We start from the raw sequence: 16,770 nt of genomic DNA, 5'->3' as shown, positions 1-16,770 counted from the left end.
CAGGAGCACAGGCAAACGAACGGACGGGATCCTTCCAGGATGCCGGGTGAAGGAAGGGAAGCAGGAAATCAGGAAAAGATCTGGCTCGGCCCTCGTGATGCCTCAAATTTATACTGAGTGTGACGTATATGGGATGGAATACTCTGTTTGGTCAATTCTGGCATCTATCTTGTCTGTTCCTCCCCAAAGGAGGGTTCAGGTGGGACCTCTGTATCCTCCTGGACGGTAAAATGTTTTCCTCAGAGCTGAGCAGTGTCCTTGGCTCTGCATACCAGTCTCTAGCAGTAACAATAAACATCAAGTGTTATCAATCCTAGAAGCACACACTATCTGAGAAACTTACTGTTAATTTCAGAGAGACTTAACTAAAAGTAAAAGTACAAAACAGAAAATCACCTTTATCCTGGCCCAAACCAGGACAATTACTCAAATTTCTGTAATGTAACAGAAAAAAAAAAAATCCTATCTCAAAATTGTACTGTTTCCTCTCCCTAACCCCCTGTTTTCCCTCAATGTGTTTATCTCTTCTTCTTTGTACAGTTGGCAGTTTTTCAGAGCACTTAGATCAGATAAATGGAAGAAGTGAGAGTGTGGACAGTACAGATAACTCTTCAAAGCCTCCCAGTGAAGTTGCATCTCACATGGCTCGTCAGCGATTAGAAAGCACGGAGAAAAAGAAGATCTCTGGGAAAGTTACAAAGTCCCTTTCTGCAAGTGCTTTGTCCCTCATGATCCCAGGAGGTAAAGATAAATTTTTTGTTTGAAATGTTATGATTTGTTCAAACTTCTTGGTTTATGATGGAAATGCAAGATTTTGGAGAGCCCAGGATGGATTCTTTCTTATGCTTTTTTGTTGCTCTTGTTTTTTGCATGCATTACTAGATAATCTGATCTTTTTTTGCAAGTTACAGTGGTCACATTACAAGTGAAGAACTTTCTCTGGCAGGCAAAAATGTAGCTTTGGTGGAACTGCCTTGTGTTGGACTGTGTGTGTGCACAGCAGGACACAAGTTTTGGTCCTTGACCTGCTCTAGGATGCTACAGTAGAGGTGTAGCTTAAGTTTTAAGTAGCTCATTATGTATGTTTCCAAGAATACTTGATTGTTACAGCAGCACATTCAGCTTTACTAGTTCACTCCCATCTTCCATAAGGAAAGGTGGTGATAAGCCATAGAGAAGTATCACAGAAGTAAAAATAGCATGTAGGTTCCACTTACGTAAGTGAGGAAGCATAACAGTGAGTGTTTCCAGATTAAGAAAGTCCAAGTTTCTCAAATTTTGAGGGATTTTTTCCAGAAGTGGGATTATGTCTTCAGTTTGCACACTGGGCATATGTTTTTAGACCTCAGGTGTAATATTTAAGTATCTGCTGATCTGGTAGCATAACCCTGCACTTGCTTGATATGTTCAAATGTGGCTTTGACAGTAATTTCAACACAGGCTGTTTTCAGTCCTCAAGAAAGTAGAGAATTATACAGTGTTGAAGAATTGGGTCTGGCTCCTCTCTTGGACTTCACCTGTCTCTGGATTGTGAAGTAAATGTGTCCTGTGTGCTCCTTATTACCTTGGTGTCCAAATCCAGGTCTAGTGTGCATGTGTTTTGGAGACCTCAGGAAAGTGAAAGCTCTATATGGTCCCTGTTATTGCAGGAATTTCTCCTTCGCATCATGATTTCCACTCTTCCTTCACAAATTTAAAGATAGACTTCCTATGCAGTACCTGTAATTCTAGCAGCTTACTACGAGGATTTTTCAATGAGGTAAACGTTTAGTTTCAGGTAAAGAGGAGTATTATACTCCTGCTTTAATGAGGACAGCTAGGTGACTATGAAAGGAATGCTTAGCATTTCTGTGATGCTGCCCAAATGTGAATGATTGCGTAAAAGGGGTGAAGATGACTTCATTTTTACAAAGTACTGAAAATTGCAACTGGCTTGCACACAGTACTCTTAAGTTTTTTCCTTGTGTAGCATCTTTTCTTAAAAATATTTGTCCCAAATGTCATGTTTTTCTTGGTATACCACTTGTAACAGTTAACACCATGGTTATTTTTTAGCTTGGAGAGGGCCTGTAGTGTGTGCTAATTACTGAAATTAGCTATCACATGAAGATGATATACACAGAGGTAATTACACAGCCAAATGGCACCTATTTATTCATCAGTTTGTATCCTAATAGTTCTTTCATAGCTGTCAAGTAAGAATCACTTAGTTCAGAGCTGATGTAGATTAAGTTTCTGTGCTTATTAAATAGCAGTTTTCTTTCAATTTAATCTCAGCATCATTCTGTAAAATCCAAGGTTATCTTTGCCTAAACCTAGAGATTTTTTCATTATATCTTTATCAACTAAGTTTGTATGTTAGCTAATACTGTAAAAAATCCTGTCTGATTCATGGTTACCCATAAACTTAATTACAGCAATAAGTGGCCAGTGTCACAGGATGTGTCCCACATGCAGCAGAAAGCAAAGGGTAGAGATTCTGGGCATGTTTCAGAGCAAGAAGGTGACAGTGACAGCAGCCCCCTCAGGGCGTGGCTGTTCTGTGGGATTTCAACTCACAAAGTGATCTCTATTTCTGGGAGCGTCTGGTGACTTGCATCCAAGGAGGGAGGGTCTCTGCTGTCAAACCCTATTGTGCATGTGTCAAGCTTGCATGACACAGCCTGGCACAGTCACCAGACATTGAATCTTTCTGGGCTGACTTCATATAGAGAGCTATCACCCTGTTACAGTCACAAAAGTGTGTTTTATGCTGCTGCAATTGTGTTTACCTTTGCACAAGCACATAGTGCTTTCAAACAAATAGAACAAAGTTTAATTGGTATTTTTGTTGCAAGAAATTCTTGTGGTCTTACATGATGTGGCAGAGTGTAGAAATGGAGGCTTGGTACAAGCATTGAGTACTGTCCTCTGTACCAACTAGATATCAAGATTTAATTAATAATCTTTATCTATATACATATATCTGAAACAAAATAAATAAAACCCTGAACTAATGCTTGTATGGCACTACTGGATGAATAAGGGGTGGTTTCAGGCATACTCAGAGTAACATCTGCTACCAAAATCTTTGATATTCTTTCCATAAGTGATTGTTAGGAAGAGACTGAGAATTGTTCTTTCATAGTTAGCAATGAATGTGTCTTCTATATACAAATCACCAAAACAATCTTCATCTAATTTAGTCCTTGCTTTATAAAATTCAGTTCATGCTACAGGGAGAGACATTTAGTACTGGTACTTGCCTGTTTGTTTAAATTCTTGGTAACACTGTGGAGGGAAGAGCCTTTCTGCAGACAGTGGTCTGTTTTGACAAACAGGTGTCATAAAACTAAGCAAATCCCCTGTTCTGCATCTGTATTTGTGTGTTCTCAGAACGTACTCTTAATATGGATTTTTTTTCTTCCAGATGTGTTTGGTGTTTCTCCTTTGGGAAGTCCTATGTCTCCACATTCCCTTTCATCTGATCCTTCATCCTCTCGAGATTCATCTCCCAGCCGTGATTCATCAATTGCTGCTGCAAGTCCACATCAACCGATAGTAATTCATAGTTCAGGAAAAAAGTTTGGCTTCACCATCCGAGCAATCAGAGTTTACGTGGGAGACAGCGATATCTACACCGTGCACCATATTGTTTGGGTAAGATACTGCAGTTTTCTGTTTAGCCACAGAAAACTGTAATGGTACATTTCTCTTAGATTTTTGTACCTGTGGTATCTGTTTGTTGACATTTACTGTGTAAATTATGATGTTGTTCCAGACAGTATTCTTAGAATTTTCTTAGAAATTTGTGTCTGTACAAAAGACCAGTGTTCTCTGTAGGAAGAACACAAGCCACCTTTGGCAGAAGTTGTTACCTACATATGATGTTGACTTCCTGCATATGTCACTTTTGTTTTTGGGAAGTTTGACATTTGTGAATAGCTATTATCTAAGTTCAAAGCAATGTAGTTCAGGAGGAAAAAAAAAGAGTTAGTGCAGCCTTTCTTTGACTGAAGGCAGGATCTGCAAAACTTGAGATTAGAGATTTTGACAATTTCTGTTCACACAGAGTTCATTAAACAGCATCAGTTAAGGAATTCAGGAAAGTCAATAGTATTTTACTAGACACCAGTAGGCTGAATTCAAACACTGGCTTTCTCTTGTGTAGAAATGTGCAAATCATTTGGAACTGTAAATACCTTTGAGGATTATATGGCGCAGGAAAAAAAGACTGTCTTGAATAAATCATCTGTTTTTCATCCTTTGCTGCTAACTTGAATGAAGACTGGCTAAAGGAAAAGATGTCTGTTCTTGTATTTCACTGGTTATCAACCTTCTTAATTGAAAAATAACTATGTATTTGTGTGTTTTTTCAACCTATATTGATAAAAAGATTATATATTAAATAATTATACATACATAAATGTTGTGTATATTAAGTAAAATGTTTCAACTGCCTTAAAATATTTTTTTAAAAATTGATTACACGTACCCATAAAACTTCGAAGTTTTGTACAGTGCTTTGTTTTAAATATATATTGTAGGTTTTGAAGTAGCAATGCTATTGATGTGGTAGTGCATTAGTCATTTTTCATTCATGTTGTTTACCTCTCAGACCATCAAGACTATTGGATGTGGAGATTGGGGTACATTTCATTGATAATGGAATAATTTTTTTTAAAAATCGTTTTCTTGCCACTAATACAGCATGACTGCAGTGAAAGGAAAGGAAAAAATGGTACATAGCAGTGAAAGTGAAGCCTTGGCTTTTTTGAAAATACTGTAGATGGCTCTGTAAGCACTGTGGCCTGTGTAGCCTTTAGTACCATCTGTATGACTTAAAATTCTTCAGAACTCATTTTAAAATATAATGAATTATTTAAGCCACCTCTACAATAATTTGCAATTCAGTTTGGTTTGGTCCTTCATCACCTTTTTGATCCACTGTTCCCTCTAGCAGGCACCGTAGTGAATGTGAACCAAGTTAAAATAGTCCTTAACTATATGGTGCTATTAAGAATTTTTGTCATGATTAGGGTATTGGATTATGATCACTGCCTTAATTACATCAGTTTTTCTCAGCATCAGATTCTTAAAATTTTCATTCTATTATAAAATTTTGCCATGGAGAGTGAATCACCCCTCATTTATCCCATACATAAAAAACTTCCCTGCTATACAAAGCTTACTTAAATACTTGTCTGTGTTTCAGTGAGCTTTTAAAGCCCTTGCAGGTCTGGTTTAAGTATGAAGTTGGAGTGAATAGCTGATGGCGAAAGGGCTGGTCTGATTTTACTTGCTTTCTTCCTTTAGATACTTACTATATACTTCATTGCCAACTCATTTCACAGGAATTGTTCATTAAACAAAGCCTACTCTTGAAAGGATGAAGGTTAAACAGAAGTACATTTTGTGTATATTCTCCTTGTCTCTGACTTTCAGAACGTGGAAGAAGGAGGTGCGGCTTACCAGGCGGGTTTAAAAGCTGGAGACCTGATTACTCACATCAATGGAGAGCCCGTGCATGGTCTTGTTCATACAGAAGTCATTGAGTTGCTGTTAAAGGTAGCTCTTGGACAGCTGGGATGCAAAAGCACTTGCTGTTTTCACCAGGGATTGAGGGGTTTTGTTTTAATCAGTTTTTGTGGTTGCACAAGTACAAACTCTTAAGCTGCTATTGCACAGATCTGTAGAAAAGCCAGTGACTCCATATATCCATATTTTAGTTTCTCTGCACTAAACTGGCATTGCTGCTGAGACAGCTGAAGTACATTCAAGGCACTGACACTGTGTCTCTGTCTCAAATATTTTTTATATTGTACATAGGCAGGCACATCCTACAGAGCTTTGTTTGCCTAATGAAGTTCTGATCCTGCAGCTGTACTTTTTTTGATCAATTCCTATAACATTTTTTCTTACAGTTTTCTGATATCAATCCTACTAGAAAATTATAGATATGCTTTTCTTCAAAAACAAACAAAAGACTCAACTTGTTTTTAATGAATGGTAGTGCCTTAGCTTTTCACAGTAGCTTACCATTATGCAGTTTTTATGTAATTTTGTCAGCAGAGACCAACATAAGTCAGAATTTTTGTACCACCGTATATTTACTTCCTGGAAAGTTAGCAATTCATGGTGTAACATGCAGAGCTTTGATTGCCAAAAGAGGTAGTCAGTTATAAAAGATGATTGAAGAACAGTGAAGTAATGGGGAAATATAGAGAGGTGAGGAAAAATGCAAAATATAGTTTTCTGTATGTCTTAATTTTCATTCTCTGAAAACAGAAGAAGTTACAGTTTTTCCAATTTTGCAAGAATGTGTAAGAGAAAATTCTGTAATTTTAGGCAGTTCTGCATGTGCAGTTGTTTTTTGTGTCATGAAAAAAATTTAAAAAGAGTAGCATGACAAACATTCACACTACTTAGAGCAGGAAACTCAAAAGGAGAGATTAGTGTTTATCCAAATGTTCTGTGTCATAAATTAATTTTGGACTATTGGAATTGCTTTGAAAGGAAGTTCTTCATAGTGGTATACAGTGCTGTGAAGGAGTTACGGATTTTTAGAACATAATTGTCATGGCTTATTGAATCATCAGTTCATGCAAATAGTCCTGAAAAGCTGATATTCTGAGCAGGAATGGCTAGTGAATGAACCAGTGCACAGTGGAAGCTGTTCTTTATGGGAAAAATATATTCTGCAGAAGATTCATCTTGAAAATTGCAGTCTTGGTCAATCCTTGGTCTCCTCCTGTCTAGCTAAAATTACTGGAACATGACCTTCTCCTGAAGCTGGAGTGGAGGCATTTTAGGCAATTGGGCAAGATTTCAGAATTTTCCATTCATCATTTATCTGACAAATTAGCCTGGAAACCTCTGTATGGGCTTCCTACTCTGCCAGCTGTTACTCTGATGCTGGAGTTCTGTCTCACTGCCTTTGTGTTTGTGGTGTAGCGTCAGTTTAAGGCAAAATCACCTTGTCTTACACCTAAACTTTCATCTTCCATTTTGGCAGAGTGGTAACAAAGTCTCCGTAACAACTACTCCTTTTGAAAACACTTCTATCAAGACAGGACCTGCCAGGCGGAACAGTTACAGGAGCCGAATGGTCAGACGCAGTAAGAAAACCAAGAAGAAAGAGGGTCTGGAGAGGTGAGTAACCCTTTTATTTCATGGTGCATCTGTTTTCCTGTGTGTGTGTGTACACATAACAATTAATTTAAAATACGGAGTCAATCATAGAATAGTCTGGGTTGGAAGGGACCTTAAAGATCATCTCATCCCAACACCCTGCAGGGGCAGGAACACCTCAGACTAGGCTGGGTTGCTCCAAGCCCCATCCAACCTGGCCTTGAACCCTTCCAGGAATGGGATATCCACAACTTCCCTAGGCAACCCAGGTCTGTGTCTCACCACCCTCATAGTATAGAATTTCCTTCTAATAATCTAATCTAGGTATCCCCTCTTCAAGTTTTAAACCACAGCCCCTTGTCCTCTCACTTACATGTCCATGCAAAAACTTAATGCCTCTCAAACCTCTCAAGTCAAGGTTCCTCTGAATGCCATCCTTTCCCTCCTGCCTGTTGACCTCACCACACAGTTTGGTGTTGTCAACAAACTTGCTGAGGATGTACTTAATTCCACTCTCAGTGTCACCAACAATGATGTAAAACAGCACTGCTGCGAATACTGGCCCTTGAGGAACACCACTCGTGACTGGTCTCCATTTTGAAATCGAGGTCTTGATCAGAAATCTTTGAATGTCATTCATAAGCCAGTTCCTTATCCATTGAGTGGTCCACCCATTGAATCCATATCACATAATAAGACAGTTCTCTCTCTTGTCTTCTGCATCTTTTTTTGCCTTCTCTATGAGACTATGATTGGAACATGTTCTTGCAATCCCGTTTCAGCTAAACTAGATTTGTTAAAATAATCCCCAAGAATTTTCCATCATGCACACACAGCTGTGAGGCTGAAAGTGGATAATTGATTTAGCATCCTAATTTAATTTAAGTATATCTTTTTGCATGTGTTTAATTAAACATTAGGACTAAGAATATGGGAATTTTTAGTTCGATTATAAAATTATATGTATTTTCTAAACACCTCACTAGTACTGCACTAGTACTTCAGTTTTGGTGGGCTCTTAAATTAGGAAAACAAAGATTCATACTCATAAGGAGTTAACTGTTCTTTTGGAATACAGTGACTGAACTTTAGTACAGGTGAATTTAGCTACCCTATATATATCTGACCTGTTAGAAAATCTGGATATTTTCTAAACTTCATGCTTTTCAGTGTGGTTTATTTTCATGTGAACATAGATTTAATATTTGCTTTTCTGAGGATAATCATAGGTTGCAAGAGTTTTGCCTGTCTTAATAGTATCTTCTGTACATCATAATTTTTTATTAATTCTGTGCTCTTCTCATTCTAGGAGAAGATCTCTCTTCAGAAAGCTGGCCAAGCAACCCTCTCCTCTTCTTCACACCAGCAAAAGTTTCTCCTGCCTGAACCGATCACTTTCCTCAGGGGAGAGCTTGCCTGGGTCTCCAACCCACAGTTTGTCTCCTAGATCACCTACCCCAAGCTACCGCTCTACTCCTGATTTTCCATCTGGTAAGTGTGAAGGAGTGGAGGCAAGAGGAAAAGTGTTTGAAGTGTATTGTTTTATGTGTTACTCTCCTAGATCTGTTACAGTCTGTTAGGAGTAGACAGCTCTGACAAGCATAATAATTGCATAGCTGTTGTCTGTCTGGAAGAGGGAAAAAGACTGCTGATGCAAAACCAAATGTGTTTTCGTGATACAAAAGCACCTAGAAGGGAGCTGTCTGCTATGTTTGCCACAAGATTTAAATTCAACTCCAGTGGCTATAAGCTAAGTAATAAACAATCTAGGTATGGAGTAGAAGGTAGAATCTTTCCTAGGAGAGGCTGATTGTTAGAAGAATGAAACTGAGGAGGAAGTTGCTACTTAATGGAAGTAGCATGGGCACTGATAATGTATATTTATTGCTGAAACTATTGGCTGGATGCCAAAATATGTATCATCTGGCTTCTAAAAAAACCTGCCTGTTTTTTCTGTTTTATTTGTGTCACGGCTTTTTGTGTCTACTGCAAGTGACTGCTATTGTACAATCCATTGGCAAGGTTAAATTACTTTGAAAGCTTTGATCATTGCTTTGAAGTGGCAAAAAGCATTAGGTCTTTTATTTAAAGTAGAAGGAAGTGGTAATTTAGAGGACAAAGGAACAGAAGGGGAAAGGGAGAAACAGCAATATAGTGGGAATGGTGAGGGGCTTACAGCCCAGTCACTCAAAACCTTCAAAATTTTGGAACATTGTGTCAGCAGGTGGCACATGGGCCTTCAGGACCAGTGAAAATTCTGTCTTACTGAACATCTAGCTAAGATTCAAAAAATCTTGCTAAAGTTACTTTTATTTGGTTTACTTGTTTGCTCTTTTTGTAGGTACTAACTCTTCACAGAGTAGCTCCCCTAGTTCAAGTGCTCCCAATTCTCCAGCTGGTTCAGGACACATAAGACCCAGCACTCTTCACGGCTTGGGTCCAAAGCTTGGTGGGCAAAGATACAGATCAGGAAGACGCAAGTCAGCTGGCAGCATTCCTCTGTCTCCTCTTGCACGGACACCTTCTCCTACACCCCAGCCAACATCCCCACAGCGATCTCCATCACCACTGCTAGGACATTCAATTGGAAATACAAAAATAGCTCAGTCTTTTCCTAGCAAAATGCACTCCCCTCCAACTATTGTAAGGCATATTGTTAGACCAAAGAGTGCAGAGCCACCACGATCTCCACTGCTGAAGAGAGTCCAGTCTGAAGAGAAACTTGCACCCTCTTATGGAAGTGATAAGAAACACTTATGTTCACGCAAACACAGTCTGGAAGTGACCCAGGAAGAAGTGAATAGAGAATTGTCCCAAAGGGAAATAACTCTTCAAAGCTTGGAGGAGAATGTATGTGATGTGCCATCACTCACACGTGTCAGGCCTGCAGAGCAGGGCTGCTTGAAGCGACCCATATCCCGAAAACTAGGTAGGCAAGAATCCATTGATGAGCTGGACAGAGAGAAGCTGAAGGTCAAGATAGTTATGAAAAAGCAAGATCTTGCTGAAAAAGCAAATCCTGCCATACATGAACCTAGCAGTGAACCAGAAAATCCCAATACCTTAAGACTGGAAGAAAGAGACAAAACAGCATTCCATAAAGTATTAGATAGATTAAATCAGTTTGAAACAAAAGTTGTTTCTTTGGAGACTCAGTCAGCTGGAGGTATACTCAAAGACACCCTTCAAAAGAATGCAAACTTGAGATCAAATGATGGTGTTGCTTTAGATACACAGGTGTTGTGTCATGGGCCTCCACCTAATGAACACAGTCATATTCCTTATGACATCAAAATAACTTCCCCACCATGTACACTACAAGATGTGCTACCTCAGTCCTCTGATAGGACACTGAATGGAAAGGGAGAAAACACAGATAAAAATGTACCAACAAAAGAATTTGTCAAATTTGATGGCAAACTTGCAAATATTGATTATCTTAGAAAGAAAATGTCCATTGAAGAAAAAGATGACAGTGTCTGCCCAGTGCTAAAGCCCAAATTGACATCAAATATTCATGAATGCCTTCAACTTAATACAGGCAGGCCTATAAGCATACAGCAAGACTCCACTGCAGTTGCTGATGGAAGAGCATTTATCAGCAGTGCACATGCTGCTCAGATTAACTCAGTTTCTTTTGTTCCTCTCAAGACCTTGAATAGCCGAGCAGACATGAGTGTAGAAAAATCAGCCCTTATTTCCACTGAGGCTCCTGTCAGAAAAAGTCCATCAGAATATAAGCTTGATGGGAGGTCTGTTTCCTGTTTGAAGCCAATAGAAGGCACCCTGGACATAGCCTTACTTTCAGGGCCACAGGCTTCGAAGACTGAACTTTCTCCATGCATGCTACCAGAAGCACACAGCACCAGCAGTGATGAGGGATCTCCTAAACCTTCAGCACCACAAGGGAGTGGTGGAAAGGCTGAACTGGCCTGTCAGAAATCTGGCAAAGCCAATGTATTGGAGCCCCAGGTTTTGCAAACAAACAAGGGTTCACCAGACCTACCAGTGATCCCTGTGGCTGTAGAAGCAATGACAGAGAAAAAGGTTTCTAGTCCAGCTGCCAAAGACAGTAGCTCTGTTACTGAAGTAGTCAGAAAGAAGGACATCTCCCCTTCAAAACAGAAGGACAATTCAATGCAGGCAAAGGCTTGTGTTACTCAGAATGTTAAAACTACTCAGACACACTCCAAACTTTCTGCTGTCCAAAGTACTCCTGAAAAATCCTCAGGAAAAGAGAAGCAAGTACAAAAGGAGTTGCCTGCCAAAGAAGCTGTAGCACAGAGAAGTTGTGAGCCTATCCCTGCAAAGGTGGAGGTGATCAGGGAGTCATCTCTGAAGTTATCTGCCTCAGATGTCCTGATAACGAGCTGCTCCAAAAGCAATGAAAAAAATTGTGCTGATTTTGCTGATCCACCTCAGATGCAAGTTAAAACGCAGGCAGCTGTCCCCAAGGCACAAACTAAGGATGGCAGAGAGTCACTGAAACAGGTAGGCAAAGATGACAGCAGTGTTGCTACCAGTGTTGGGCAAAAGGACATAACCAAGCAGAAGGTTCTCAGTGAGTCTAAGACAGTTACCACCGAGACAAAGTGTGAAGCTCCTCCATCCAGACGGCCCATGCAGCCCTCAATAGAGTGTGATACTAAAAATGACAAGTCTGCACTGCTTTCCTCTGTGCAGAAGGAAAATGCCAAAGATTTGGGAAAGAAAGATCAGAAACAGCTCACTGACATAAGGCTTCAAATTACTGAGAAACAGCAGTCCAGCCAACTTCCTCGGCAGCAACTTAATGCTTCAGGCTCCCCTACTGTGAGAGACACCTCAAGCAAAAACTGTGCTGTAGATCTTCACCCAGGTGTTCAAGAACATGTGAAACCCACTGCCACCTATGTTGAAAGCAGCAGTAACAAACACAAGCCAGTCTCTGATACGAGTTCCTCTAAATCGAAGTACTTGGATAAACAGACATTGGCACAAAAAACATGCACTCCAACCATAAAAGAAAGAGAAACTATTGTTCAGCTGTCTACCAGCTCCCGGAAAGATGGGAGACATATCAGTAAAAATGTGCTAGAACCCCTTTCTTCTGTTTCAGGCTCTTTGAGAAAAATGAGCAATGAACAGGCGCAGGCTGAAAGGCCTGTGAGTGTGGAGGATGTCTCAGTCACCACCATCCAAATGAGCAGCATCACTCCTGACAGCATACTCAAATCCTCTGCTGTCAGCCAGGTACCAGCGGGCCCAGAGAGTTCCAAGCAGATGCAGAGGCAGGAACCAGCAGGCCTGGGGGGATCTGCTAATCAAAAGCAACTTCACTTCAGTGAAAAACAAACCACATCTCCAAAGTTTTCCACTGTGAAAGACTGTCTCTTGCTGAGCAAACAGGCAGACAGAAGTCCTAGTAATGATACCGTCACTGCAGACAAGAGACCTGAAGGAAAAATATGCACTGACGCACTTTATGTTCAGCTTGACAGTGGGAAAGCAGAGCCTACCCTTTGCCTTGCAAGCTGTGATGCCAGAGGGAAAGGAGCAGAAAAAACGACCACAAGTATCAAAAGCTCTCAAGATTCAAAAGGGAAAGGACAAAGTAATCAAAAACAGACAGAGGATGCGAACAAGCAGATTGGAATAAAACATGGGTCAGCCGCCAGTGGGCAGAGCACTTGTGTGGTGGCAACACCAGGAAAAACACTTACTTCCTCAGCCAATGTCTCTGAATGTAAACAAGAAGTATCTGTTCTGTCTTTGGTGAAGAGTGATGCATCTTCAGCAAAGGGTAGAGCAGGCTCTCCTGAGCTTCTTGCAACCTGCAAGGAACTAAGTAAGAAAAGCATCTCTTCTGCAGGGAGCAGTAAGACAGAAATGCCTAAAAGTGTTTCACTGGTGGCCTTGCACAGTGCTGCTCTTGTAGTAGAAGCCCACCATCCTGCTTCAAACCTTGGTGGGAAACCTGGAAATCAAGAAAAGTCTCTTTTAAACACTGTGGATGTAAAGGGAAAAGATGCCATTCTGGCTCAGCAGTCTGCTTCAAGAAAACAGAATGTAGGCAAAGATTTATCCAGGTCAGCAACCACACCTGACCGCCCTAACGCGCTTTCTGATGACAAGGACTCGGCGCGGCAGCGGCGGGGAAAGGAAGCTTCGCGGAGCAGTCCTCACAAAAAATCCTGTTGAGGCCAAGACCTGGCAGGTATGAATCCAAGACTAGCTGAAACAATGTCAAAATATTGGACTGCCTTTAAACCAGCACTGTGTCGTGTCTTTGTGCAGCAAATCTTTCATGTCACTGAAGAGAGAACAAGGGGATATATAAAGAGAGGACTTTTTTTCAAAATGCCTTTCCAATTGTAACCGGTAAAACTGTTACCATATAGTATTTGTACAAAAATACCTTTACAGCTGAAGCTGTTGAAGAAGAGATTTTCTCTGTAAATACCTAGCAATGTGTTTGGGGTTTGAATGTAGCATATATACTTTGCTGCTGATTGCGTTGTTTACTCTTCCCTTTTTTTAAGATAGTTGCTTTGCCATTTATTGCCATACTCAAATACGAAAACTAAATTATTAGAACTTAGACCTGGTATGGACATGCACAAGCATTGGTCTGACTGGAAAACAAAAACAGGCCACATTTTTAGTTACTAAAAATCCTAGCTAAAAGTAAAAAAAAAAAAACAAACAAAAACCTAGTGCAGAACAAATACAGTGACTTATTGTGAGTTTTTACATGTATTTTTAATAATACCATTTTGACAGTACTGTGCCTGACTGACCTCTTCACCAGATGGAACACAGGACCGAACTGCATTTCCCTACTGCAGAGTCTGTCTCTGAGAGTAGGTAAAGTTGAAGCTCCAGCAGGACTGCTTGGGTATCAGGGCATCCCAGCAAGAGTCATGTTCTCTGGTGAATTGGTTGTTCTTGTCTAGTAGGATTGTGTTCTGTGAGCTTCACCTCAGACAAGGCCAAGATTCAGGCACACACCGTGTGCTTATTTTTTGCTGCAATCCTCTCTTAGGTTTCTTGAAGCTTTTCTAAATTTAAGCCCTTACGGAGTGAGGCACAAGTATAAGCACATGATTTGCAGTACTAGTATGTTGATCCCTGTTTTTATTATATTTAGAGAATACTTGTTATGGCATATAGGTCTGCACAGTTAGCTTCATACAGCCGTAGCTTTTTTTCTCTTTTATGACAAGTAAGGTAAAAAGGAAAAAAGCAGTTTCAGTATCATATCTTCAGAAACTTTCAGGACATCCGATACATTTTAATACATAGCTGGGGCCTTATGTTGTAGACTTAACTTGCTGTTTTTAGCAAGTAATTCCAGGTTTCACATTCATGTCTAAATGCATTGAGTAGCTCCATACATTTCATAACATAATCTTTTTATTTGTATGCAAAAAAAAAATTACTGTAATTATAAAAGAAGCATTTTGTAACAAAGGAACTTGTTGGAGCTATTTGGTGCTAGAATGTGACTGTCTTATTACTTTTGCTAAGCCTTATTTAAATTTTGTATACTGTGGAACATGTAGAGTTTGATCGTTTTAGTTTGGAGGTATTTAGCTTGTTTTGAAGGATGAAAGGTAAAATTTGAAAAATGTACAGAAGCACTACAAAATACCCTTGCAGTTATGTTTTTTTTAATGATGGGGATCAATAGGATGATAATTCTCCTTATTTTTGTTATATGTACCTACAATAGAGCTAGGCTTCTACCCGTTTCATCAGGGCTTACAGATTGTCTTTCTGTCTCAAAAGCTAGAAAATTGCTCATAAAAGCACAGTGTAATCTTGACTTGGAAGTCTGTATGAGAACTGATAGAGTGCAGAATTCATTTCCTTCTGGGGAAATCTTTATCACACTGATTAGCTGAGTTGGATTACAGCAGACCTGTCATGGAAAGATCGTATCACAAACATCATGATTTTTCATGTGGCATAAGAACATCCGTGCTTGCCTTTGATGTGTTCACAGAAGAACTAGTGAGCAATAGATAAATATTTTTGGGGCAGTTTTAAGATAAAATGGTCTTGACATTTACAGTTCATCTGTGCTTTGGCAGTTACTACAAACGAATGCTAATGCATTTCAAAATAACATTTCTGTCTGGGAGTTATTTCCTAGTTTACAGTCTTCTGCATTTTTTTTAGCTATTCTCTTCTGTTTCCTTTAAAGCACACCTAGCTATTTGTTTACATACATAAAATATACTTTTATGTATATTTTGTATAGTTCATTATCACTTCTGGCAAGTAAGTTCTTTGCATTTTGGCAGTGTAACAGTTCTTAAGCTTGTGTTTATGTAGTACTTGTTTGTTGGTGTTTACCTTATCAGTGAGCTGTTAGAGATCCTCCTGCTTGTGTTATATTTGGTCAGTCTTTATGTGATTGTAGATCGGATGTGTTCTTTTGTAGACTTCCTGCTGTAGATTCCTCAGCTTGCAGAAAATAAAATAAAAAAAATTAAAAAAAAGAAGAAAATGAAAGAAAAAAATTGTTAGGGTCTGTGCAATAAAGTGTTTGCAGTCTTATTTTCTTTAAAAAACTCCTTATGGATGTCATAATTGTTGTATATTGAACACGATTATTTATACTTATGCAGTTGCATAACATTGAAATAAAAACTCAGCATGAAACACTCTTGTGTTAGCTTTTATCCTTGAGCTGCATTGACTCCTTGTAACATACAGTGTATCTCTGCTCTTCTCAGGGGCAGGCTGTTGGGTTTTTTCCTCAGTGCACCCCTTAAGGCACATGCCTGCTGTAGCAAATGCAGTTTGGTCAGGAAACAGGAAGATGTGCATAGATGAGTATCTTGTCTCAGGTAAAGATTAGAATCACTGCTCTGCTGTTGGGTAGGTAGGCAGGAGGTGATGATCAGTGACAGCAGCAGTGATTTTGTAACGTGACTTTTAAATCTTTCCTCCCAAACTTGTAGTGTCACTCGTTATATCAGGTCAGTATGATTTTGAGTACGTTCTCAAATTGCCCAATTTTTAGTGGCTTTGTTATTCATGGTAGACTTCAGTCAACAAATCGCTAGAACATGTGTAAATGCAATATTTTCAGTTTCAAGATCTGTACCTTTTGAATCATAAAATCTCCATTCTTTTTTTTTTTTTTCTCATAATAGAAGATAAAATAGATGCAGTGAACTGCACAGGGAGAAGGAAATTACATGAGTTAAGGACTGACTCTGGATCTAACTGCATTGCCTGCTTTGCTATAGACAGCAGCTGTCACTCTTGCTTGGGGATGCGTAAACACTGGCATGCCCAGGGTGAATCTCTGTAGTATTCATGGCCAGAGAAAGCAGTGGTGTATTTGTACTGAGGAAGAATCTGGGAGAGAAAGGTTACTGGTGTTGTATGTGACATGGTCTGTCATCATCACTTCCACTGTTGTAAGAAGAGATTGCACCTCAGCTGGGATGGGAAGGCTTTCCTGGTCTGAAAGAGAAACGTGAGCTCCCTTCTTCAGCACTGAGCTCCCAGTTTGCTTTGCTTGCTTAGATGTCTCCATGCTTTTCTCTTCCATAGTTGGCAAGACTTAACAGGGATGTCAGGCTTGGATTTGGACAGTGGCTCAGATGGCAGCTGTGAAAGAATAAATCACAGGACTGGAAAATACTAGAGGTTATATGTATA

At 39.7% G+C, this 16,770-nt stretch overlaps 1 protein-coding gene across 2 annotated transcripts in view; it reads left to right on the top strand.

Annotated features, from left to right (window-relative positions):
• Window positions 1–15,762, top strand: part of MAST4 (microtubule associated serine/threonine kinase family member 4) — a 278,832-nt gene extending 263,070 nt beyond the window's left edge. For both annotated transcript variants that reach the window (XM_030467138.1, XM_030467137.1), the window contains 6 exons: window positions 541–741; window positions 3,410–3,639; window positions 5,425–5,547; window positions 6,995–7,131; window positions 8,420–8,601; window positions 9,452–15,762. In XM_030467138.1, the coding sequence (XP_030322998.1) occupies window positions 541–741; window positions 3,410–3,639; window positions 5,425–5,547; window positions 6,995–7,131; window positions 8,420–8,601; window positions 9,452–13,290 (4,712 nt within the window). In that variant the 3' untranslated portion in view covers window positions 13,291–15,762. The remainder of the gene's footprint in view (window positions 1–540; window positions 742–3,409; window positions 3,640–5,424; window positions 5,548–6,994; window positions 7,132–8,419; window positions 8,602–9,451) is intronic.
• The last annotated feature ends 1,008 nt before the right edge of the window (window positions 15,763–16,770 follow it).

This window comes from Calypte anna, chromosome Z, assembly GCF_003957555.1.
Source record: "Calypte anna isolate BGI_N300 chromosome Z, bCalAnn1_v1.p, whole genome shotgun sequence".
NCBI lineage: Eukaryota > Metazoa > Chordata > Aves > Apodiformes > Trochilidae > Calypte > Calypte anna.
The sequence above is the reverse complement of the archived record's forward strand: the minus strand, read 5'-3'. Positions and strand labels throughout refer to the sequence as shown.